The sequence below is a fragment of the Dinoponera quadriceps genome, unplaced genomic scaffold (assembly GCF_001313825.1).
Source record: "Dinoponera quadriceps isolate SergipeBrazil2010 unplaced genomic scaffold, ASM131382v1 scaffold426, whole genome shotgun sequence".
NCBI lineage: Eukaryota > Metazoa > Arthropoda > Insecta > Hymenoptera > Formicidae > Dinoponera > Dinoponera quadriceps.
The window spans coordinates 729161-746486 of record NW_014554535.1 but is presented as its reverse complement, the minus strand read 5'-3'; the positions used below and the strand labels follow the sequence as shown (position 1 = coordinate 746486).

At 48.4% G+C, this 17326-nt stretch overlaps 1 protein-coding gene across 3 annotated transcripts in view; it reads right to left on the bottom strand.

Moving 5' to 3' along the window:
- The window catches only part of LOC106751957 (glucose-6-phosphate 1-epimerase), a 29049-nt gene extending 12542 nt beyond the window's left edge, over positions 1–16507 (bottom strand). The window contains exons 1-3 of one of the 3 annotated variants that reach the window (XM_014633271.1): positions 16094–16507; positions 14894–15299; positions 14179–14230 (exon numbers count right to left, since the gene is read on the bottom strand). In XM_014633271.1, the coding sequence (XP_014488757.1) occupies positions 14179–14230; positions 14894–14963 (122 nt within the window). In that variant the 5' untranslated portion in view covers positions 14964–15299; positions 16094–16507. The remainder of the gene's footprint in view (positions 1–14178; positions 14231–14893; positions 15300–16093) is intronic. The other 2 variants (XM_014633272.1, XM_014633273.1) reach the window with 2 other exon arrangements.
- Positions 16508–17326: the final 819 nt, after the last annotated feature.

Here is a 17326-nt window from a genome sequence, read left to right as displayed (position 1 = left end):
TAAAGAGACTGCTGCCACCAATTCAGACTCCCGTGTTTCTACTGGCGCGGAGAAGAAAAATAAAAGTAGAAGAAATTACCGTGTCGGCGATAAGCGTTCGTTGTAGAGCGAGCGTATGGATTTCCTTGAATTATCAAGTGGCAATTAATTCTCCCGCGACACTCGACGCTCTTTCATTTCGTAGCCGTCCTCGATATAGAATTTCCGACCGATTCTCGAGCCTCGCGGAGGAGGAACGTAATTTCATCGTCGTCATTAACAGCCGAAAGTTCTCTCGGAGGACGGAGTTTTGCGGCGAGCGAGCGCGCGAGTTTGTACCATTTCATTTCGAGTAACTCGACGCCCTCGAGGTGGAGAGAGTGCCTCCAGTCTCGCGCAAAGATGCGGCAAAATGCGAGAAGCGGATGCCACGCATTATAAGTGCATTAACGTGCTGCCGGCGTCGAGGAAGAGGAGAGGCGACGGCGGCGGCTCGGCCATCTGCCGCGGCCGCGATTTACGATCGGTCAGTGAAATTCTGACTGACGAGAATTCGTCTCTCAGGGCCGCCGCCGCCGCGTGCACGCGCGCGCGCCTGAGAATTATCGTGAAAAACTGGCCTCTCAGAGCCCCGAGACTGAACTTCGACGAGGGCACACCGTTCGAGAAGGAGCTCTTCGCCTGGCTCGTTATCAATCGGCACGCAACGACCGATTCGTCCGGGGCTCCGGACGCGAACGTTAAACATGCACTCCGAGATGACACAGAAATATTCTATGTACATTCTTATGAAATACAAATGTTCTTAATTCCAGAATATCCGGATCGAACATACATTCTATGAATATTCGTAGAATATGCACAGAGAGAGAGAGAGGGAGAAAGAGGAAGATTTGTACATTCATAATAGGAAAGGACATTTTTGGAACATTCGTAAAGTTCATTTACTGCGCATGTGCAATGCATTGATTTAACTGAAAAGTAGACAATCCTGTATATATATATATATATATATATATATATATACATACTATGACGTATATACTTAATTATATGTATTAATTGTACGTATATACTTAATTGGAAACTGAGATCTGCGTGTGCACGCGTGAAACTGTTTTCGTTCTTTAGTTCTTTAGTTCCAGGAACTTCCTATACACCTACCTATAACATTCTATGAGATATTCTACGCACATTCATAGAATACTCCTGTGCCAGGGTTGAGAGAAAAATATTTCGCGTATATTTGTAACTATATGTAATCATCATATAATAATAGAATATCACATAATAAAAGAATTATAATCAGAAGAACCATTTTTATAGTAAATGTCACTATAGTGTCAGTTGTAATAACCTTACATACACATTGCAACTATTTGTGTGGTTAAAATATACAGGCAGAAAAGTGCTAGATTCAGATAAATAATTATTTCAATATACTTCTTAGCAAATTTTTACTCGACCTATGCAAAATTTACTTGATCCGAGGAAAAATTTGCTAAAAAGCATTGGAGTAACTATTTATTTGAATCTAGCACTTTTTTTTGCGCATAGAAAGGGTATAGTTATGGCCAAATATAACTGTAATTTCACTCAGTATGCCTTTCTGCTCCTCAAGCTGGAGAAACGTCACACGTGACGCTCATATCAGAAAAACGGAACTTGGAATGAAAAGAGCACATACTCAGCGGTCGCTATGCGTGCAGAATGAGGTTCACCTAACGAGCACTCGTTGCAACCGACGTATTCGCGATTCGACAGTGAATTTTAATTCCCGCGCCGTAATTCAAACGCTTTACGAATTCCGAGGCGGAACAAATTTCTCAAAGACGTCCAAAAGACGTTCTATTTTTTATCCCCGATATCTATTGGACGTCCTTAAGAGGCCTTTGAAAAATTTGCTCTGCCCGGGATGTCTCCGGTGATGCGTATCTCCGGGGAGATCACTCGCGCATCAAGTGCAAGCGCGAGTAAAATCGCGCGCAAGTACAAGGCCGAGAAGTGAAAGTGCGTGTCTGAGTTCGAGCTCTCGCGGCTGTTTCTATGAACGTAATAATGAGCGTCTTCTCGGTACGACGGCCGGTGGTTTCGACGACGATGACGCCGGGAAAGAAAAAGGACGCCGAACGGCCAGCGTATAATCTCGGCGCACTTATCTTCTCGTTATCTGGGGCAACGAATATCCGCGCCGGTGATTTTCCGACACCGCGGCCTCGCGATGATTATCGATGATGTACACCGCAACTCGAGGCGCGGGAGCTTCTTCTCTCTCTCTCTCTCTCTCTCTCTTTCCTTTTTGCCAAAGTCGGCGGTAACGAAACCTACGAACAGCCGTAAATAAAATTCGAGGGATCGACGTATCCTTATTATTTTTCTCCTCCGCGAACGATATCTCGCGCCTTTTCTCGTTCGCTCGCGCGATCACCTTTGCTCACTTTTTTCCTCGCCCTTCAGCGGATTCAATTCGGAGGATCGATCCCGTTTTCGTTTTATCAACGCGGACTCGCTTATACCCGCGGATATTTAGCCGTGCTCTCATTGAACTCGAGTGAGGACACCCGGTATATGTCGAAGTAACCCGCTTCGAGCTCCGCCGAAGCCAGCGGTTTTTGCGTTTTCCCCGGATCCCGGCAGGAGCAGCAGCCGAAGCAGCAGCAGCAGCGACAGCAGCAGCAGCAGTAACAGCGGCAACAGCAGCAACGGCAGTAGCAGGGTGAGGCTCTGCAGGGTTCACGAGCTTCTCTCTACCCGCAGCCAACCCCGCGTCGCCATGTACCGCGGCTCTCGTCTACCACCACCGTGAAACTTTGTTTAACTAAGGCCGGCAAGAAGCAAACCTATTTATACTAGGTTGGACGCGTTCGCGGCGCACGGCCACGGGCGTTGCTACCTCCGCCGCTGCTGCTCTTGTCGGACGAAGTTGCCTCTACTCTCGAAGCGGTCACGGAAACTACCTAACGGACGCTGATAAACGAGGAAATATGCTCGGCAAAAAAAGGCCGTGTCGTAATTTTCCGCCGCCGTCGCCGCGCTCGTAAATTCGCGACACTGCTCCCGCATGCGAATGGATAATTCGTTTCGCCGAGCCCCAAATCAGACGGGACGAATTGTCCGATTCGGCGTACCGATCGCCTCTCCCGCCGGAGATAATGTTAACCCGTTGACTGTCGGCGAGTGTCACCGGCGATGACCGGCGCTGTAACATTGCCGCGTTAATTTGCGTATAAATTTATGTACAACTGAAGGCACCTCCCTCGCCTCAATTGCACGTAACGTATTCAATATTCAATATTACAAGAAAATTAAATTAAACATTAAATATATATGACAAATTAAAAATGTATATAAACATAAATTAATTTAACATTAAATACATATATAGGAGAAAAACGCTGGTCAAATAAACGTAATTACCTGTTTTTTCTGCTGTGAAGAAACTTAATGATTTTAAATTTCGATTTTTCCGCGCTACATAAATATTTTCGAAAAATAAATTCTAACATTCTCAATATTACAAATTTAATATTTGTCACGATTGTTTTAATACACGCAAGTAAATGTCTACTTGTACGAAGGAAATATATTGTGGATGTACAGTCAATTATATTTCTAGTAAATATTTACTAAGGAGTATTGGAATGACCATTTTACTTGGATTAAGTAAATATGTATTATATTAAGTAAATAATGTTCGAACGGTAGCACTTTGTTCTCAGTGCACAGCGAATTAAATACATAGCCAATAAGGAACCAAAATAAGTCGAACTAATAAATTTCATGACCTGCATAACATATCATGAATTGCATTTGTTCGCGGAATTTTATCTTCGTTGGTTAAAACATTAATTTAGCATCGATACTAATCAATGGAAATCAGTCAACAAGTTAGTAATAACAGCGGCTTGTTTTCTTACTTTAACATACCGATACCCTCCGATACCGAAAATGAACACCGACTTTTTCTCTCTCGCAGGTGCAAAATTTAAGTGTACGCTTTTGTCGATACTGCTCTTCACTCGGAGGATACTAAAGCGCGAGGTGGGGTGAAAATGAAAATGAGATTCGTAAAAAGTCGAATTACCGTCGTAATACCCCGCGGCGTCGCGCTCGTAAATCCGAGGTGAATGGCATAAATGGATACTTCGGGTAAGACGCAACGAGAGAATCGGAGAAAATCTTTACGGAGTATAAAATGAGGACTTTGTTGGCGCAAACGTGATACATCGACGCTTCGTTCTGTCCCAGGGACAGCGTTAGCGACGATATTAGCACGTAATCGTCCGTTATTCTGTGACTGACCGCGAGATATCGAGATATTCACTTTTCAAGCAGTTTCAGCACGACAGCAGTCGGAATTGAGCGCGTTTATTGCCGAGTCGCGATAACAAGCTGATTTGGCGATTCCGCGCAAGTTGCAGGCGGGTGCATAAGTGGACGAGTGGGCCGGAGCGAATTCTTCGGTGGCGTCATCGTCGCCGACGGGATTTTAAATCTCACACGGCCGCCGACCGGACATCTCTGAGTTTCGCTCAATGACTATCAATTGAGCGGCTCTTCTCGCGAGCTGACAGGAACGGAACTGCTGGTTTCCAACTTTTTCGCATAATTATCACGTCTGATGAAAATATGAATTGAGTAAATTATCATGATCGGTAGAAAAAAAAAGCAAAGGCGGACAAGGCGAGAATAAAACCGACACGGCGAGCTTTTTGCGTTTTGCGAATTTTACACACGAGTTCCTTCGGAATTCCGAGAAGTTCCCCGGATAGCTGCGTTTCTTCTCCGACGTGAAACGCGAACGCGAGCCTCGATTCTTAAGCGGTGGATAAAATATGGATTGAGAGAATTATTATAATCGAGATTAAAAGAAGCGAAGCCGATAGAACGATAAAACCGATGAGCTCTTTACGTTTCGCGAACTTTGCGCACGAGTTCCATCGGAAGAGTTCCGAGGAATTCTCTGGATAGGATTTAACGTTTCTTTTCGAACGTTAATCGCGTGACGTGAAAGCGAGCTTCGATTCTTAAACGGTGGATAAAATGTGGATTGCAAAAATGATCACTATCGGTAAGAAGAAGCAAAACTGACCGGTCGAGCTTTTTACATATCGCGATCTTTACACAGAAGTTTCTTCGGAATTCCGCGGAACTCTCCGGACAGCTGCATACTTTTTGTCAACGTTAAACGTTGGAATGTGAGCCTCGATTCTCAAGCGGTGAGTGAAATATGGATTGATGGAATTATTACGACCGGTAAAAAGCAGCTTAGACGGTAAGACGATAAGACCGTCGGCTTTTCACGTTTTACGAATTTTGCACACGAAATTCCTCGGAATTCCTTCGGACGGCTGAATTTTTTTGTCAACGCTAAACGCAGTACGCGAATGTGAGCCTCGATTCTTAAGCGGTGAATGTAACGTCGAATGAAGCGTGCACCTGCACGTGGAAGATTTGAACGTAGTATTTCACCTCGTCCTGCAAAACATGCAATTATTTTACGGCTTAAGCCGCGCGTTCCGCCTTGAGCGAGTTCTTGCCCGCGTCTGCTCTCGCACTGGAGCTTTTTCGCCGTTGAGTTTGTTGGCTTGTGCGCGCGCGCGCTCCGTCCGCTCGCTCGCTCGTTCGCGCTTGTGTTCCCTTCGTATTCGCTCGGGATAACTTGCAATTAGCAAAACAGCCTCGTCGCTCCTTCCCACCCCTCCACCCCGCTCTTTGTCCCCTTTTGCATTAGGAGACGCAACTGTGTCATTCGCGGCGGCCCGTTAAAAGAGATCGCCGCGCGCTCTGCGAGCCGTTCGCTCGCGAAAGAGGAAAGGATCCCGCTAAGCTGCATAAAATAATACGACTTGCACGAGGAGCGAGGAGCCTTGCGCGAGACGCGAAGACCTTGAAGGTACGCTACTTATCAGGTGTAAAAATATCAATTTTATAACGCAATTTTCTGTACTGTCGCCGCCGAGTAAGGTTGCGTGATTACGTCCCATTCAATCCCGCCGTGGCTCCCGAGACGTTAATTAGTAGTTAAGTGTTACATTTTAAGACTTCGTGTAAACATCTCATAAGAATATTCTCGTACACGGAAAATGAAATCTAGTCACACCAGAAAGGGAACAACCAGACGCGCTCTGGTTGAAGGTAATAGAATTTCTGGCCTCTTATGGTCCCAAATGTGGTTCTTAAAACCAGATATTCGGTTTCCTTCAACCAAAATGCATCTGGTTGCTCCTTTTCTGGTTGGTACAACCGAACTTTTCTCCCGTGTAGGTTTATAAGATTTTACATTTAATGAAATAATACAGAAAGCGAGAGAGGGAGAGCGAGATCAACAAGATATATTCGAGATAGAAGATCTCGGAGCGCGAAATGGATCTCGAGTGGATTACACCCGCATGTGTGTGTCAATATGCAACGAAGTGTTCGCAGGATCGAGGATCCGCGCAACGAATGATTCACGAGAAGTCGGTCTCGGTCGGTCCGTCCGGGGATAACGCGGAAGAATCGTATTTGCGGAGCGAAGTACTTGCACCACGCGCCAGATACGAAGCAACAATTGAAAAGGAAGAAGGTCCAAGCGGAGATCTTCCACTCGTTTCGTGTGTTTGCCGAGGGGATGAGCTCGATATCGGGACGATTTGTATTCGGATTACCGCTCAGGGGGGAGTCTTCTCCTTGCGTTCCTCGCGAGATCAGATCAGACTCTCTCAAGGTTGCGTGCTTTCACGATTGAATGCGAGTTCGAGTGTCTCGATCGACGATCGCTCCACGACGGATCGCGAACGGCGAGGTTTTAATTTTTTAACGACGTCGCGTCTCTCCACGAGCTGCGTTTGAAGAGCCGCGACGGCGGCTTTTGTTCTTCCGCGACGTAAAGCTCTACGCCGCGCGCGAACGAAATTCGTCCGTGCGTGCGTGCGTGCGTCCGTGCCAGAGGCGAGTTTGGTCGCGCCACGTTTTTTATCTCTCTTTCTTCCTCCCCCCCTCTCTCTCTCTCTCTCTACATTTCCCACATCTCTCGTCGCATTCGGGTGAAATTTCAATGAGCTTCTGGCGCGCGCAAATTCCGCGGAGCGAAAAACGCCGGTCCGCTCGCTCCCCGACTTCTTTCCACCCGGTATAAGGCAGCGATGGGTTATAGGCTGGGCCGTAGACTAATGATCCCGCTGGCTGCGGTTTTTGCCGGCATTCTACAGCATTCCCATTCAACTGGATTCTGCTCGGGAGCGACCGCGCGCGCATTATTTTCCCTCCGTCGCGGTGCGGCGCATTGCTCGGCGGTTCAAGATCGAGTGCGGTGTCGTCCTGCGTCCCGATGTGATCTCGGCTGTATTATCGGCATCGTGTTCGCTTCTTAATCCCGGTCGCATCTCGCGCGAGTTCGACGAGGGCGCACGCGTCGCCGCCGGACACGCGGTTCCGCTTCGCGAAGTTCTCGGCTTCACGTACGGGAATCACTTCGATTTGCGGTTTTTTCCCCCACGTACAGGGTGTCTCGCTTATATACAGAGCAACATGGAGGGTTGTCGTTGCAGGGGCATGTGTGAAAAACAGAAGGAGAAAGAAGAGAACGCGATGCGCGAACTCGGTGCCGATCACGTTCTCTCTCTCTCCTTCTCTCTCTTTCTTTCATGCGTGCCCCTGCAGCGGTAACCCGACATACTGCTCTACAAGTAAGACACCCTATACATCTCGTTGCTTATAAAAAATAACAATCTGAAAGAAGCCCGTTCCGGGAAGGTTAACGATCGCGGTCATCGCGAAGATACCGTGAATTATCGGGACTCACTCGGCATCGACTTCCTTGTTCACGTAACAGACTATAAATTCCAAATCTCCGAGTTCTCTCGAGATAATAACTATCAGCGTCTCGTAAACTGCACTTTTATCCAACAAATAGCGTCCAATTTCAACCTCTCCTCCTGTCTTTCTCTCTCTAGTGCCTAATAAATGAAGCTCCCCCCTCTCTCCCTCTCTCTTTCGTCTGTTTTCGTAATCCGGAAACGCATCCTCCTCGATAGATAACCGAGCCGATGGCAGTCACACGAGGATCGTCGAGGTTGAGGGTGTCTCCTCCCGCGAGAAGCCCCGCCGGAAGCATATCGCCGGCACGGCTGTATCGGCCGGTGTTTCGCGTCAAAACGGCGCTTTTTATATGTCAGATAAGCGCACGCGACGCACGCATTATCTACCTCGTAAATGCGCTCGCGGAACCAGCAAGTTGGGGAAGGTCGTAGTCTCGACTACGGTTTCGCGACTCGCGACAATGGCTTGCGCGCGACAATAAAGGGAGCGCCGCAAATAAGCGTCAGACTGTGCGTCGCCGAACGGTGCACGCACATTTCCAGCACCTGCTATTCCCGCGGTGATGAAAACAAATGGCATCGAGCATTGGCCGTGTATTAGAGAGACGACAACCCAAAGAGCGCGTCGTCCCCCTCTCTCTCTCTCTCTCTCGCACTTTCCGCACGTATCTCTTTGCATAATCCTGAAAATAACACCACTGTCGGCAGGCGAAGTCGGAATGAAAGGTAGAATTCGAGTTCCGCGCGGTCCATAAACATTTTAAAGGAAGGCCGCGGGCGAAAATAATCGCGTCACGATAAGTATCGATTGTCTCCCTCATCGAGAGCGTGGTCGTTGGTCAGACTCGTGGAAGCGAAACGCGGTATACGGTGGTGCGTCCTCACGATTCGTTTCCTGCAGCTCGGTCGTAAACGTTCACGGTTCTGAGAGCGACGATTATCGCATGAATTAAACGACAAACATCACCGAGCGCGCCAATCGTGCCTGCAAAGTGTATTCCGTCATTGATTACCGTGGCGGTTTCGCCCCCTTCGCGGCCGTTTCGTCGCATTTTCTCGTGCAAATCTACGCTCCGAATACCGGCAAAAAGTCGAGACGACGGCTGGCGCGGTATCATTAGCGCTCTCTTTCTCCCAATCCTTTCTCTTTCTTCATACGCCCTTTTCCTCCCCCCCCCCCCCTCTCTCTCTCTCACACTCTCTCGTTTCACGGGTTCGTATCGTTTATTGTGCTTTTTTCGTATCTGTCTTCATCGCGGCTCCGTTTCCGTGGGATTTCGCTACAACAGCGCGCAATGTACAGCTCGTTCGTCGTCCACTTTTAACGTAAATCAAGGCGGTCAATTCTGCCCCTCCGCGTCGAGACGCCGAGAATACGTAAACGTTGCCGCAACGGCGGACAGTTAAACAGTTTATCGACGTTGAATCGGCGATGCGCCTTCATCGACGAGGTAGATTCGGGACTTGAAAATTGCAAAGAGCATCTATATTGGTCCGCACAAAAGACGCCGCCGAGAGAATCGACTGTGACGGTGTTTCCAGTCGCAAAAGGGAGAATCCACCGAGCGCTTTCGCATTATTACACTAGAAACAGACGTTCTCACCATATGCTCGGCAAGAATCAATCCCCGATGACAAAGACGTATGCGGTGTCAAATGCACGCGAGTGCGGAACATTTCTAATGTGCCGCTGCAGCGTCTGACATTCTTCTTCCTCGACCCTTCGTGTCCGCTCTTTCGAGGGAGAGCCGAATTATTCTGCGGGAAGCCGGAGGTGGATGTCTTTGTTGATATCACATCGGTGCCTCTAATTAAAGAAATCGGCCGACCAAACGACCGAGCAGGGGCGTATGTCCACAGCCTTTGGATAGTTATTTGCGGTCGAGTTTACACAATCCAATTCGCGCAAGCACGGTAAGTCTTGGACCACCTGCCCATCATGTCTTTCGCGACAAGAACGCGCATCGAGCGATTCTTCGTTACCGGCACGCACGCTCTCTCTCTCTCTCTCTCTTTCGTCGGCCGAATTACCGGCTCGTCGCACAGTGCGTAGATCGTCACGCGAGCCGAGACGAACTCTTCGATTCCACAGCTCGAACGAAACCTCTAATCCGTGAGTCGAGCTGAAATTTCATGGTCGGGTCCTGGCCGGCAGCCATTAACGACGTTTTCCCGTCCCGGTCCCTTCCGCCCTTCTTCCTCTCTCTCTCTCTCTCTCTCTCTCTTGGCGAGTGTGCGGAGCACATGTGTGGTAACGCAGCCGCGTCTTTAGCCGCGCGGTGAGGATAGACGAGGGACCCTTAATCATCGTCCCATCCCTCCGTCAAGATGAATCGTGCATTTGTATACCCGCACCCCTTTCGCTCTTCCCGGTGCCTCGCCGTCGCGTTTCTCCGCTCGCTCTAGCTATTTATCTCTGTCGTTGTTCCTCTTCCTTCTCCCCCTCTCTCTCTCTCTCTTTCGCTCCTTCCCTCCTTGCACCCGGCTCTCACCCCCATAGCCGTCGTTCTTTGTCTATACTCGAACGAACCGAAGAACAGTTAGGTCACCCTACTGTCTTGATATCGTAAGGGGTTGCGCAGCACATAATATGCCTACGACACACACTCTCTCTCTCTCTCTCTTTTTTTCTTCTCTCTTGGCACAATCACGCCGGACGCACCCTTCCGCGCTTAGTCGACCGACGATATCCAGCGCTCGAATCTCCTAGTCACGAAACTTAGAATCTCGTCCCCGAGAGCTGGCTTTTCCGTCGAGTAATAATAAAGCGAGGGTTAAACGAACCGGGCTGGATTTTATCGCGAGTCATCTCTCACTCGGAACGTGTCCGAAAATGATTAGTTACCGTAATTTTCGACGAGCTCCGTAATTCGCCCGATTGATCCGTCGCACCGATGGAACTTCGGTTTCGCCGCGCCCGCGTTCGGTCGCTCCTCATTCCTCGTTTCCGCTTTCGGACCCCGTGAACGCAGATGTTCGACGACGACATCCACGTTTACGGACCGTAAAAAGCGAGAGATCGAAATGGTGCACGTGATGCCTCTCGTATTACCGATGGCGCGGTCAAGTTCCGGGAACGGTTGATACAATTCTCGTGCGCGACGATCGATGAATCCGTCGTCTGTTTATACCTTTGTACGCATGAATAGACGACAGATTCGCTGTAAATGCAGCCAATTCGTCGTAGAGTGTTTCGTGTTAACAACAGTCCATTTCAACATTTCGAATCATCTCGTCTCTTTCTATTGTGTGGACGAGCATTCTAGGAATTTGAATTCGGCGGTTACATTGTTTCTAGCCCATCTGTTTATATTATTTACTTTCATGTGCGATCGTCACCCGACAGTTGACGAGTCCGCTCGAAAGGACAAAGACCGTCTCCAAGTGGAGCTACGTAAATAAAGAGAAGTCTGGAGATCGAGAAACGAGAATAGACAACGAAAACTTCGAGTATTAAACAACAATTTGTATTTGAAAATAAATCATTTTAAGAAATGCGTTTCTAAATTTCACCTCTGACATCCTTTTTGAGGATTTACAAATTATTTCGCGCCGTTTCCTCGGCGTTTACGTCTCCACGGCGATTGCATTGCGAAATTCAACAGGATTAGATGGTCAAATGTCAAATTAAAATCCTGTTGAAGCAAACGACGAAGATCGTGAAAGGAGATCTCGTTACTCGTTTGTTTCGTAAGCGGATACTACATTCCAAGCCTTAATTTGCTTAATGCAATTAATACGTCGGAGTTAAAAGCACCATTTTTTCTCGACCGACACGCGGTATCCATGCCACTAAAGTGCTCGGTATATCGCGAAGCATTGCGCTGCGATCAGTATCACGCCGCGACCGGACATACCGACTCGTAACTTTTATAGCCGTTTCGAGGGAAATTGGAGTAAATTACGAGCGTGTTTGCCGAGTGTCTTGTGTATGTGTGTGTGTGTGTATCACTTGCTACCGTTAAAATTCTTAGACGGCGCTCTCGAGACAGCGATATCTCCGCTAACGGACGATGAATCACGATTACCGTGATTATGACGATGATTCGCAAACGGAATCTTTAATTGAGCATCAGCGTGAGCATCGGAGAAGAATCGATTGCGTTCGCAATTGCACGATCTTCTCAGGCAGAATGTGGAAAATGCCCAAATATGATGCCCCGACGAGCAGAATATTCTTTTACGCGGATAAAAATAGAAGATTAATCAGCGATCTGGACCGAGAGACCGAATGTTGCGAGTTGATTTTTCATCGCGGTCTCACGCAGTCATTACCTCGATATAGGCTATCGCGGGTCTATTACAAAACCCAGTCTCGACAGTGGCTTTACAGTCGGAAGGACCGATGACTGGCAAGCGACGAGGGGCCCTGAACCCCGTGTATAAGGTATGTACTGGTCCAGAGAGCGCCCTTGCCTTCTCTCCGTCAGTTTTTTCATCGTCTGCTCTCGGGCTGCCGCTTTTAAAGCGATCGTCACGGGCACCGCGCTTTTACGCGGTTCTTTCTCGGCAGGTGTGCGCGCGCGCCTTCTCCTCTCGTGTCTCTTCCTTCTCTTGCTATGCGCGTTGCGTATTCTCGCAAATAGCGATATATTCCGCACGATTCCGCAAAATTAGAAAAATATGTATATCGCACGAAATGAGAGGGAGAGAGAGGAGGGAGAACGCGCGTTGCTCACGCACGATTTATGATTTCGAGGGGGACGCCAGATGATGACGATAGTCCGGGGGGACGGAGGAGCTCCCAAGGTTACCGTGATTTTCTTTTTTAACGAAACGAGCACAAGATACTGGGAAATGTTCCGAAAAAAAAAAAAAGGTTTTGATTAATATTACCTGCAATAGCGAACAGAGTTGGAGACGGAGTTATCGCCCCGTCCTCTCTGCAGTAATTAGTTCGCGAGAAAGAAAGCCCGCATAGAAAGTGTAATTAAGCAGACGTGGTTTGCCCCGGTTTAATTGAAATCGCGTATCGTTCCGGTGTATTTCGCAAGAACGTCGAATCGGTCACGTACGGCGATGAAATTTTTCCGCGTCGGCGCGACTGTAATAGATCGCTATTGGGAGTGATCGGCGCTCGTAAAAATTACAGCTCGCTTACTTACTTCCGACGTAATCACAGCCTAATCATAGCTTCCTTTCGTCGTACTCGAAGCAACTCGATCGCTCATGTTGAGCGCTTCGTTGGAAAGACTTCTGTTCGAGAGAATAAAATAGTTACCTCTTGTTCTCTTTTCGTCTCTCCCGTTCTCTCTCTTTTTCCTTTCATTCCAGAAGCTGTCATTCCCGAGGAGTGATTCGTGGTCGATGTAGCATAGCGGAGACCTTGCATCTCGGACAATAAATCGCGCCGGCACTAACCGCACCGCTGCCGATTTCTATCAGGGTTTTTCAAACAATACCTTGATACGTTTTAAGCGGAAACCGGATAACTTTCTCCACCAATGCCGCTTGTCATGAACAACACAGGTTTTTTTTGTTCCCTCCGCACGAAAGCCGTTCTCTCACGACACGGAATAATGCACGTCTATTTTTTCATGTTTCCGAATGGCGACGGCACGTTGGAAGATTTTTCCATTACGACGATGAGAAAGGCTGTATGTGTCGATAGTAGTGTTTCATTTTCTCGCTAATGCGCTTGAGAATATTTCACGCAGCGGCACGAGGCAGAAAACGATGGTTATAAACATTGAAATGGAAAGTTTTGCCGATTTCACATGTAGCCTCGTAATTCTGCCATGACTATTACGACTCCAGATATTCATCTTATCCACATATTATTAACGTTTTTACGTTCGACCGTTCATGTAACGCTCTTTCGTCGCCACAAGCTCGCATTACTATGCGCGATCATGCTAAACGCACTCAATCTCATCTGAGATGCGTAACCTCGCGCGCAACCTTACAACTTGCGTCAACGTTTACTTCGACGACTTTATACTGCGTTTTACGACCTGTACGGCTCGTTTCGCAAAAGATCCGCGCAATCTCAGGAATTTCGTCTCGCAAATCCGCGCGATCGACCAAACAATTGCATGATGATAAAACGGAGGTTCGAGAGACAATGTGACAAATTTACAACGCGCATCTACAATTTATCCTTTATCAAACGTCGCCTTTTAAACTCGATTTTCAAAGCGGGACTGTCAGGAGTTACTTGGAATTACGTACGCAGACGTGATGAAAAAAAAAACGAAAAAAGAAGATCGTCAGGGAGCGCTAATCGCGACCGAGTGAGTCGACGGCGGGTACGCTAAAGTCTCAACGGAGGAGATCAAAACGTCAAGGTGATCGGCACTCGCGTTGCTTTCGGAGCGCGAAACCGATCGCGCCTTCGGCTCCGCCTGTCAAAACGCTCCCGCACGGTTACACGGGAAATATGCGTGTGCGTACTCACCTGACGAAGAGCTGTTCCTGATTGTTCACCCGCCAAGATACCACGGTGGCCCCTGCAAAATGGAAAATTGTGATGAGAATTTCGACGGAGGCGCGCGCGGTACGCGATCGTCGCAACGCGTCGGCCGCGGCTCGAGACTTCGGACGGAAAATGCCGAGGTAACGCGAGAAGCGGTACGAGAGCGATATCGGCCGATATCGCGGGTATACGCGGGTGGCGCGAAACCAGGCGCGCTGAAAACGGTTTTGACACGTGAAGCCACGCGCGTGAGATTAGCGCACACCGGCCGGAGGCGCGCGGAGATAACAGGACGTAAGCTCGGAGACGAGAGCGGATGATGCACTCTCGACACCGGAGACTCAACACGTAGGAAAAATCTCTCGCGAAATCTTCCGCTCCGCTCGGCGTGGCCGCGGGAGAGGAGCGGCAGAGCCGACGACGTCGCTTCGACTTTGACACGGCGCGTCGCCGAGGCGCGAACTCGCGCGCGAAGATGTGCCCCCCCGAGGATAGCCGGCCCGCGGGCTTTCGCTTCTCGAGCTTTCGTCGCCGCGTTTCCTCCATAGATCGCGAAGTGAGATTCTCTCTTTCCGCGAGACGGAGATTCGCCGGGAGCGAGCGAGCGAACGCGCGCACGCACACATACACACGCACGCACACACACTGACGCGCGTACCGCACACATACGCACACATGTACACACACATACACACACCGTGTAAATTGATGGTGCAGGTGGTGTTGTTGCCCCTGTCGAGCACGACAACGCTGGTAGCCGCTGCCATGTTTGAGTCGTGAATGCGGCCGCCGGCCGGCCGACCGACGCATCCAACCTTTGTTCAACGCCCTCGACCTCGTCCCCACCCGCGCGCTCGTCGCGTAAACCGTCACCCTACCACCGTCACGGAGCGGCGGTGGAGGACCGGCGTATCGTGGCGCGCGATACTCGGCCGCGGCCGGCGTGCTAAACCAGTCGGGCCGCGAGAGAGAAGCGCTCGAATCGATGCACGGTGCCTGCGTGGGGCAGCTGCAACCTATACCGACGGCCGAGCAAGCGGAATCTACGAGATTTTCTCTCTCTCTCTCTCTCTACCCGCCCTCTCTGTACTGTGTGCGTATTACTGTTAAACGGGAAAGGAGCGGAGACTTTCCGGAGAGAACTCGAGGTAACGTGGCCAGTTCATGAGACGCTCGTCGCACCGTCGAGCGTGGTCACGTGGTTTTTCATCGGACGCTAAGGTCAAGTTCTCTCGAAGTTGGATTCTACTCAAGGCCTTGGTAAAAACGGCTGACTTGTCATTTTCAGACAATCTCCCATGCCATAGATCTTTCGTCTGAGTTACTATGTTTTATTGTACTGCGGTTTGTCATCAGTCATAAACGGGAAGGCTTTTTAGTTTAAGAGCTCACCCGGAGAACATTAAGACGTCGTAAAGACGTCTTTGAGATATTTTTTAGACATGCGTGGTTGCGTGGGTAAGTACAGTCATTGTGCGTTACTTAAGACGGACTTTCCAGTAAACGTCAATTAATAGTAGCGTTACATCACAATGTTTATAATTTCCCACTCAAGAACGTAAGTGGAACATAACACGTATTGCGTACGTAACAGTCGCATTGTTGAGTGGGAAATTATTGTAATATTATTATTAAATAACATTTACTTTAATTGAGGTTAAGGCATAAGACGCGCGTATTGTCTTGAACTAATAAATCAACCATTTCATCAAGGCCTTTCTAGCGTCACATAATGTGAACTGCCAATTTGGATTTTCAAGTGTTATTGTGATGCTCATTATGTTATTCTTTCTGTACATTTTCTCTTAACCACGTGTAATATTTACTTTGGATTTAAAATAAAGTTTAATCGACGTTAGTAGGCATGAGTCTCGTTGTTTGCGTTTTTTTCACGTACCACGGCTCCTTGGCCGATAGCGCGAACGAAAAGGCGAATTAAACTTTACTTTTAACTTGTAATAAACAAATGAATAAGTTATAAGTCACCAATCGGGTAATTTCGTCATCTTGTGTTCGAAAACAGTCGACTAATCAAACGTATCAGTTGTATGTATATGTTAACCTTATTTATACGATTCTCTCTCTCTCCTTCTTTCTCTCTCTCTCTCTCTCTTTCTCTCTCTATGTTAACAACAGGACGCTGGCTACGAATGACTTATTTTGCCGAGTAGCGAAGAACATCGCGTTTACAATCACAGTCGCTCGATCGCGGACTTGTTCACCGATTCGACACTTTTAACACCGGACGCACGAGAGACACGCTTTCCTCGGGCAAAAAGATGCGAGGGAACACGGAGAAGTAACGGTCTGGGTTCGTACTTTCGTGAAACTAAGCAAAGTTTCCGTCAACCGGCGTTATCGTTATCGATGACGACATCGATATCTCGAAAATCGCGGCCTCGAGAATCGCGACCTCTGCCATATGCAAAAGTAATTGCGAAGCAATGGCAATACTGGCGGTGCAGATTCGAGAAGTCGCGCTCGGTATTCTTCGCTCGCGGAAGGCGAGTCTCGCGCGCGAACCGAGCATCGCCAGGAATACCGAAGGCGTGTTTCGCGTGTCTGTGATGACGAAGTATCGTTAAATGAGCGTCGAAAATCAACGGCTCGCGGGATAACCTGTCGGCAGTGCTGAGCAAAGTGTCGTATTCGTACTCTTTCGACTTATCGAAGGAGTGTCGCGCGCGAACTGTCGTCGGGAAGAAAGTCCCGTGCGTTTGTCTGGCGAAATATCGTCAGATAGTCAGTCGTTGATACTGGATATCTCGTGGAAACGGGTGTGGCTGGGAATGTCGAACGAAATATCGCGCGTTCGTAATGACAGTACGGAGCTGGAACCGTTTCGGTTCGATGCATTTCGGAGAAAAAGTCGGTAAGTGCAAACTGCAACAAATAGCACGCCCGTGACTTCGGCATTTTCAGTCGTATGTTTTATTATGCGAAGTCAAATCGTACTTTATATTTGGGGGATGCTTTACGTGTCTCACGTAAAAATTTTGTCTATTTTTTATAATGTGACGGCTAACGACCTCTCGCGTCCTCTATTGGTACTCTCATCAGTACAACTGGTGCAATTGATAACGTAGCGTCCTAAATATACGACAGATATTCTTGAACAAATTCTCGACCA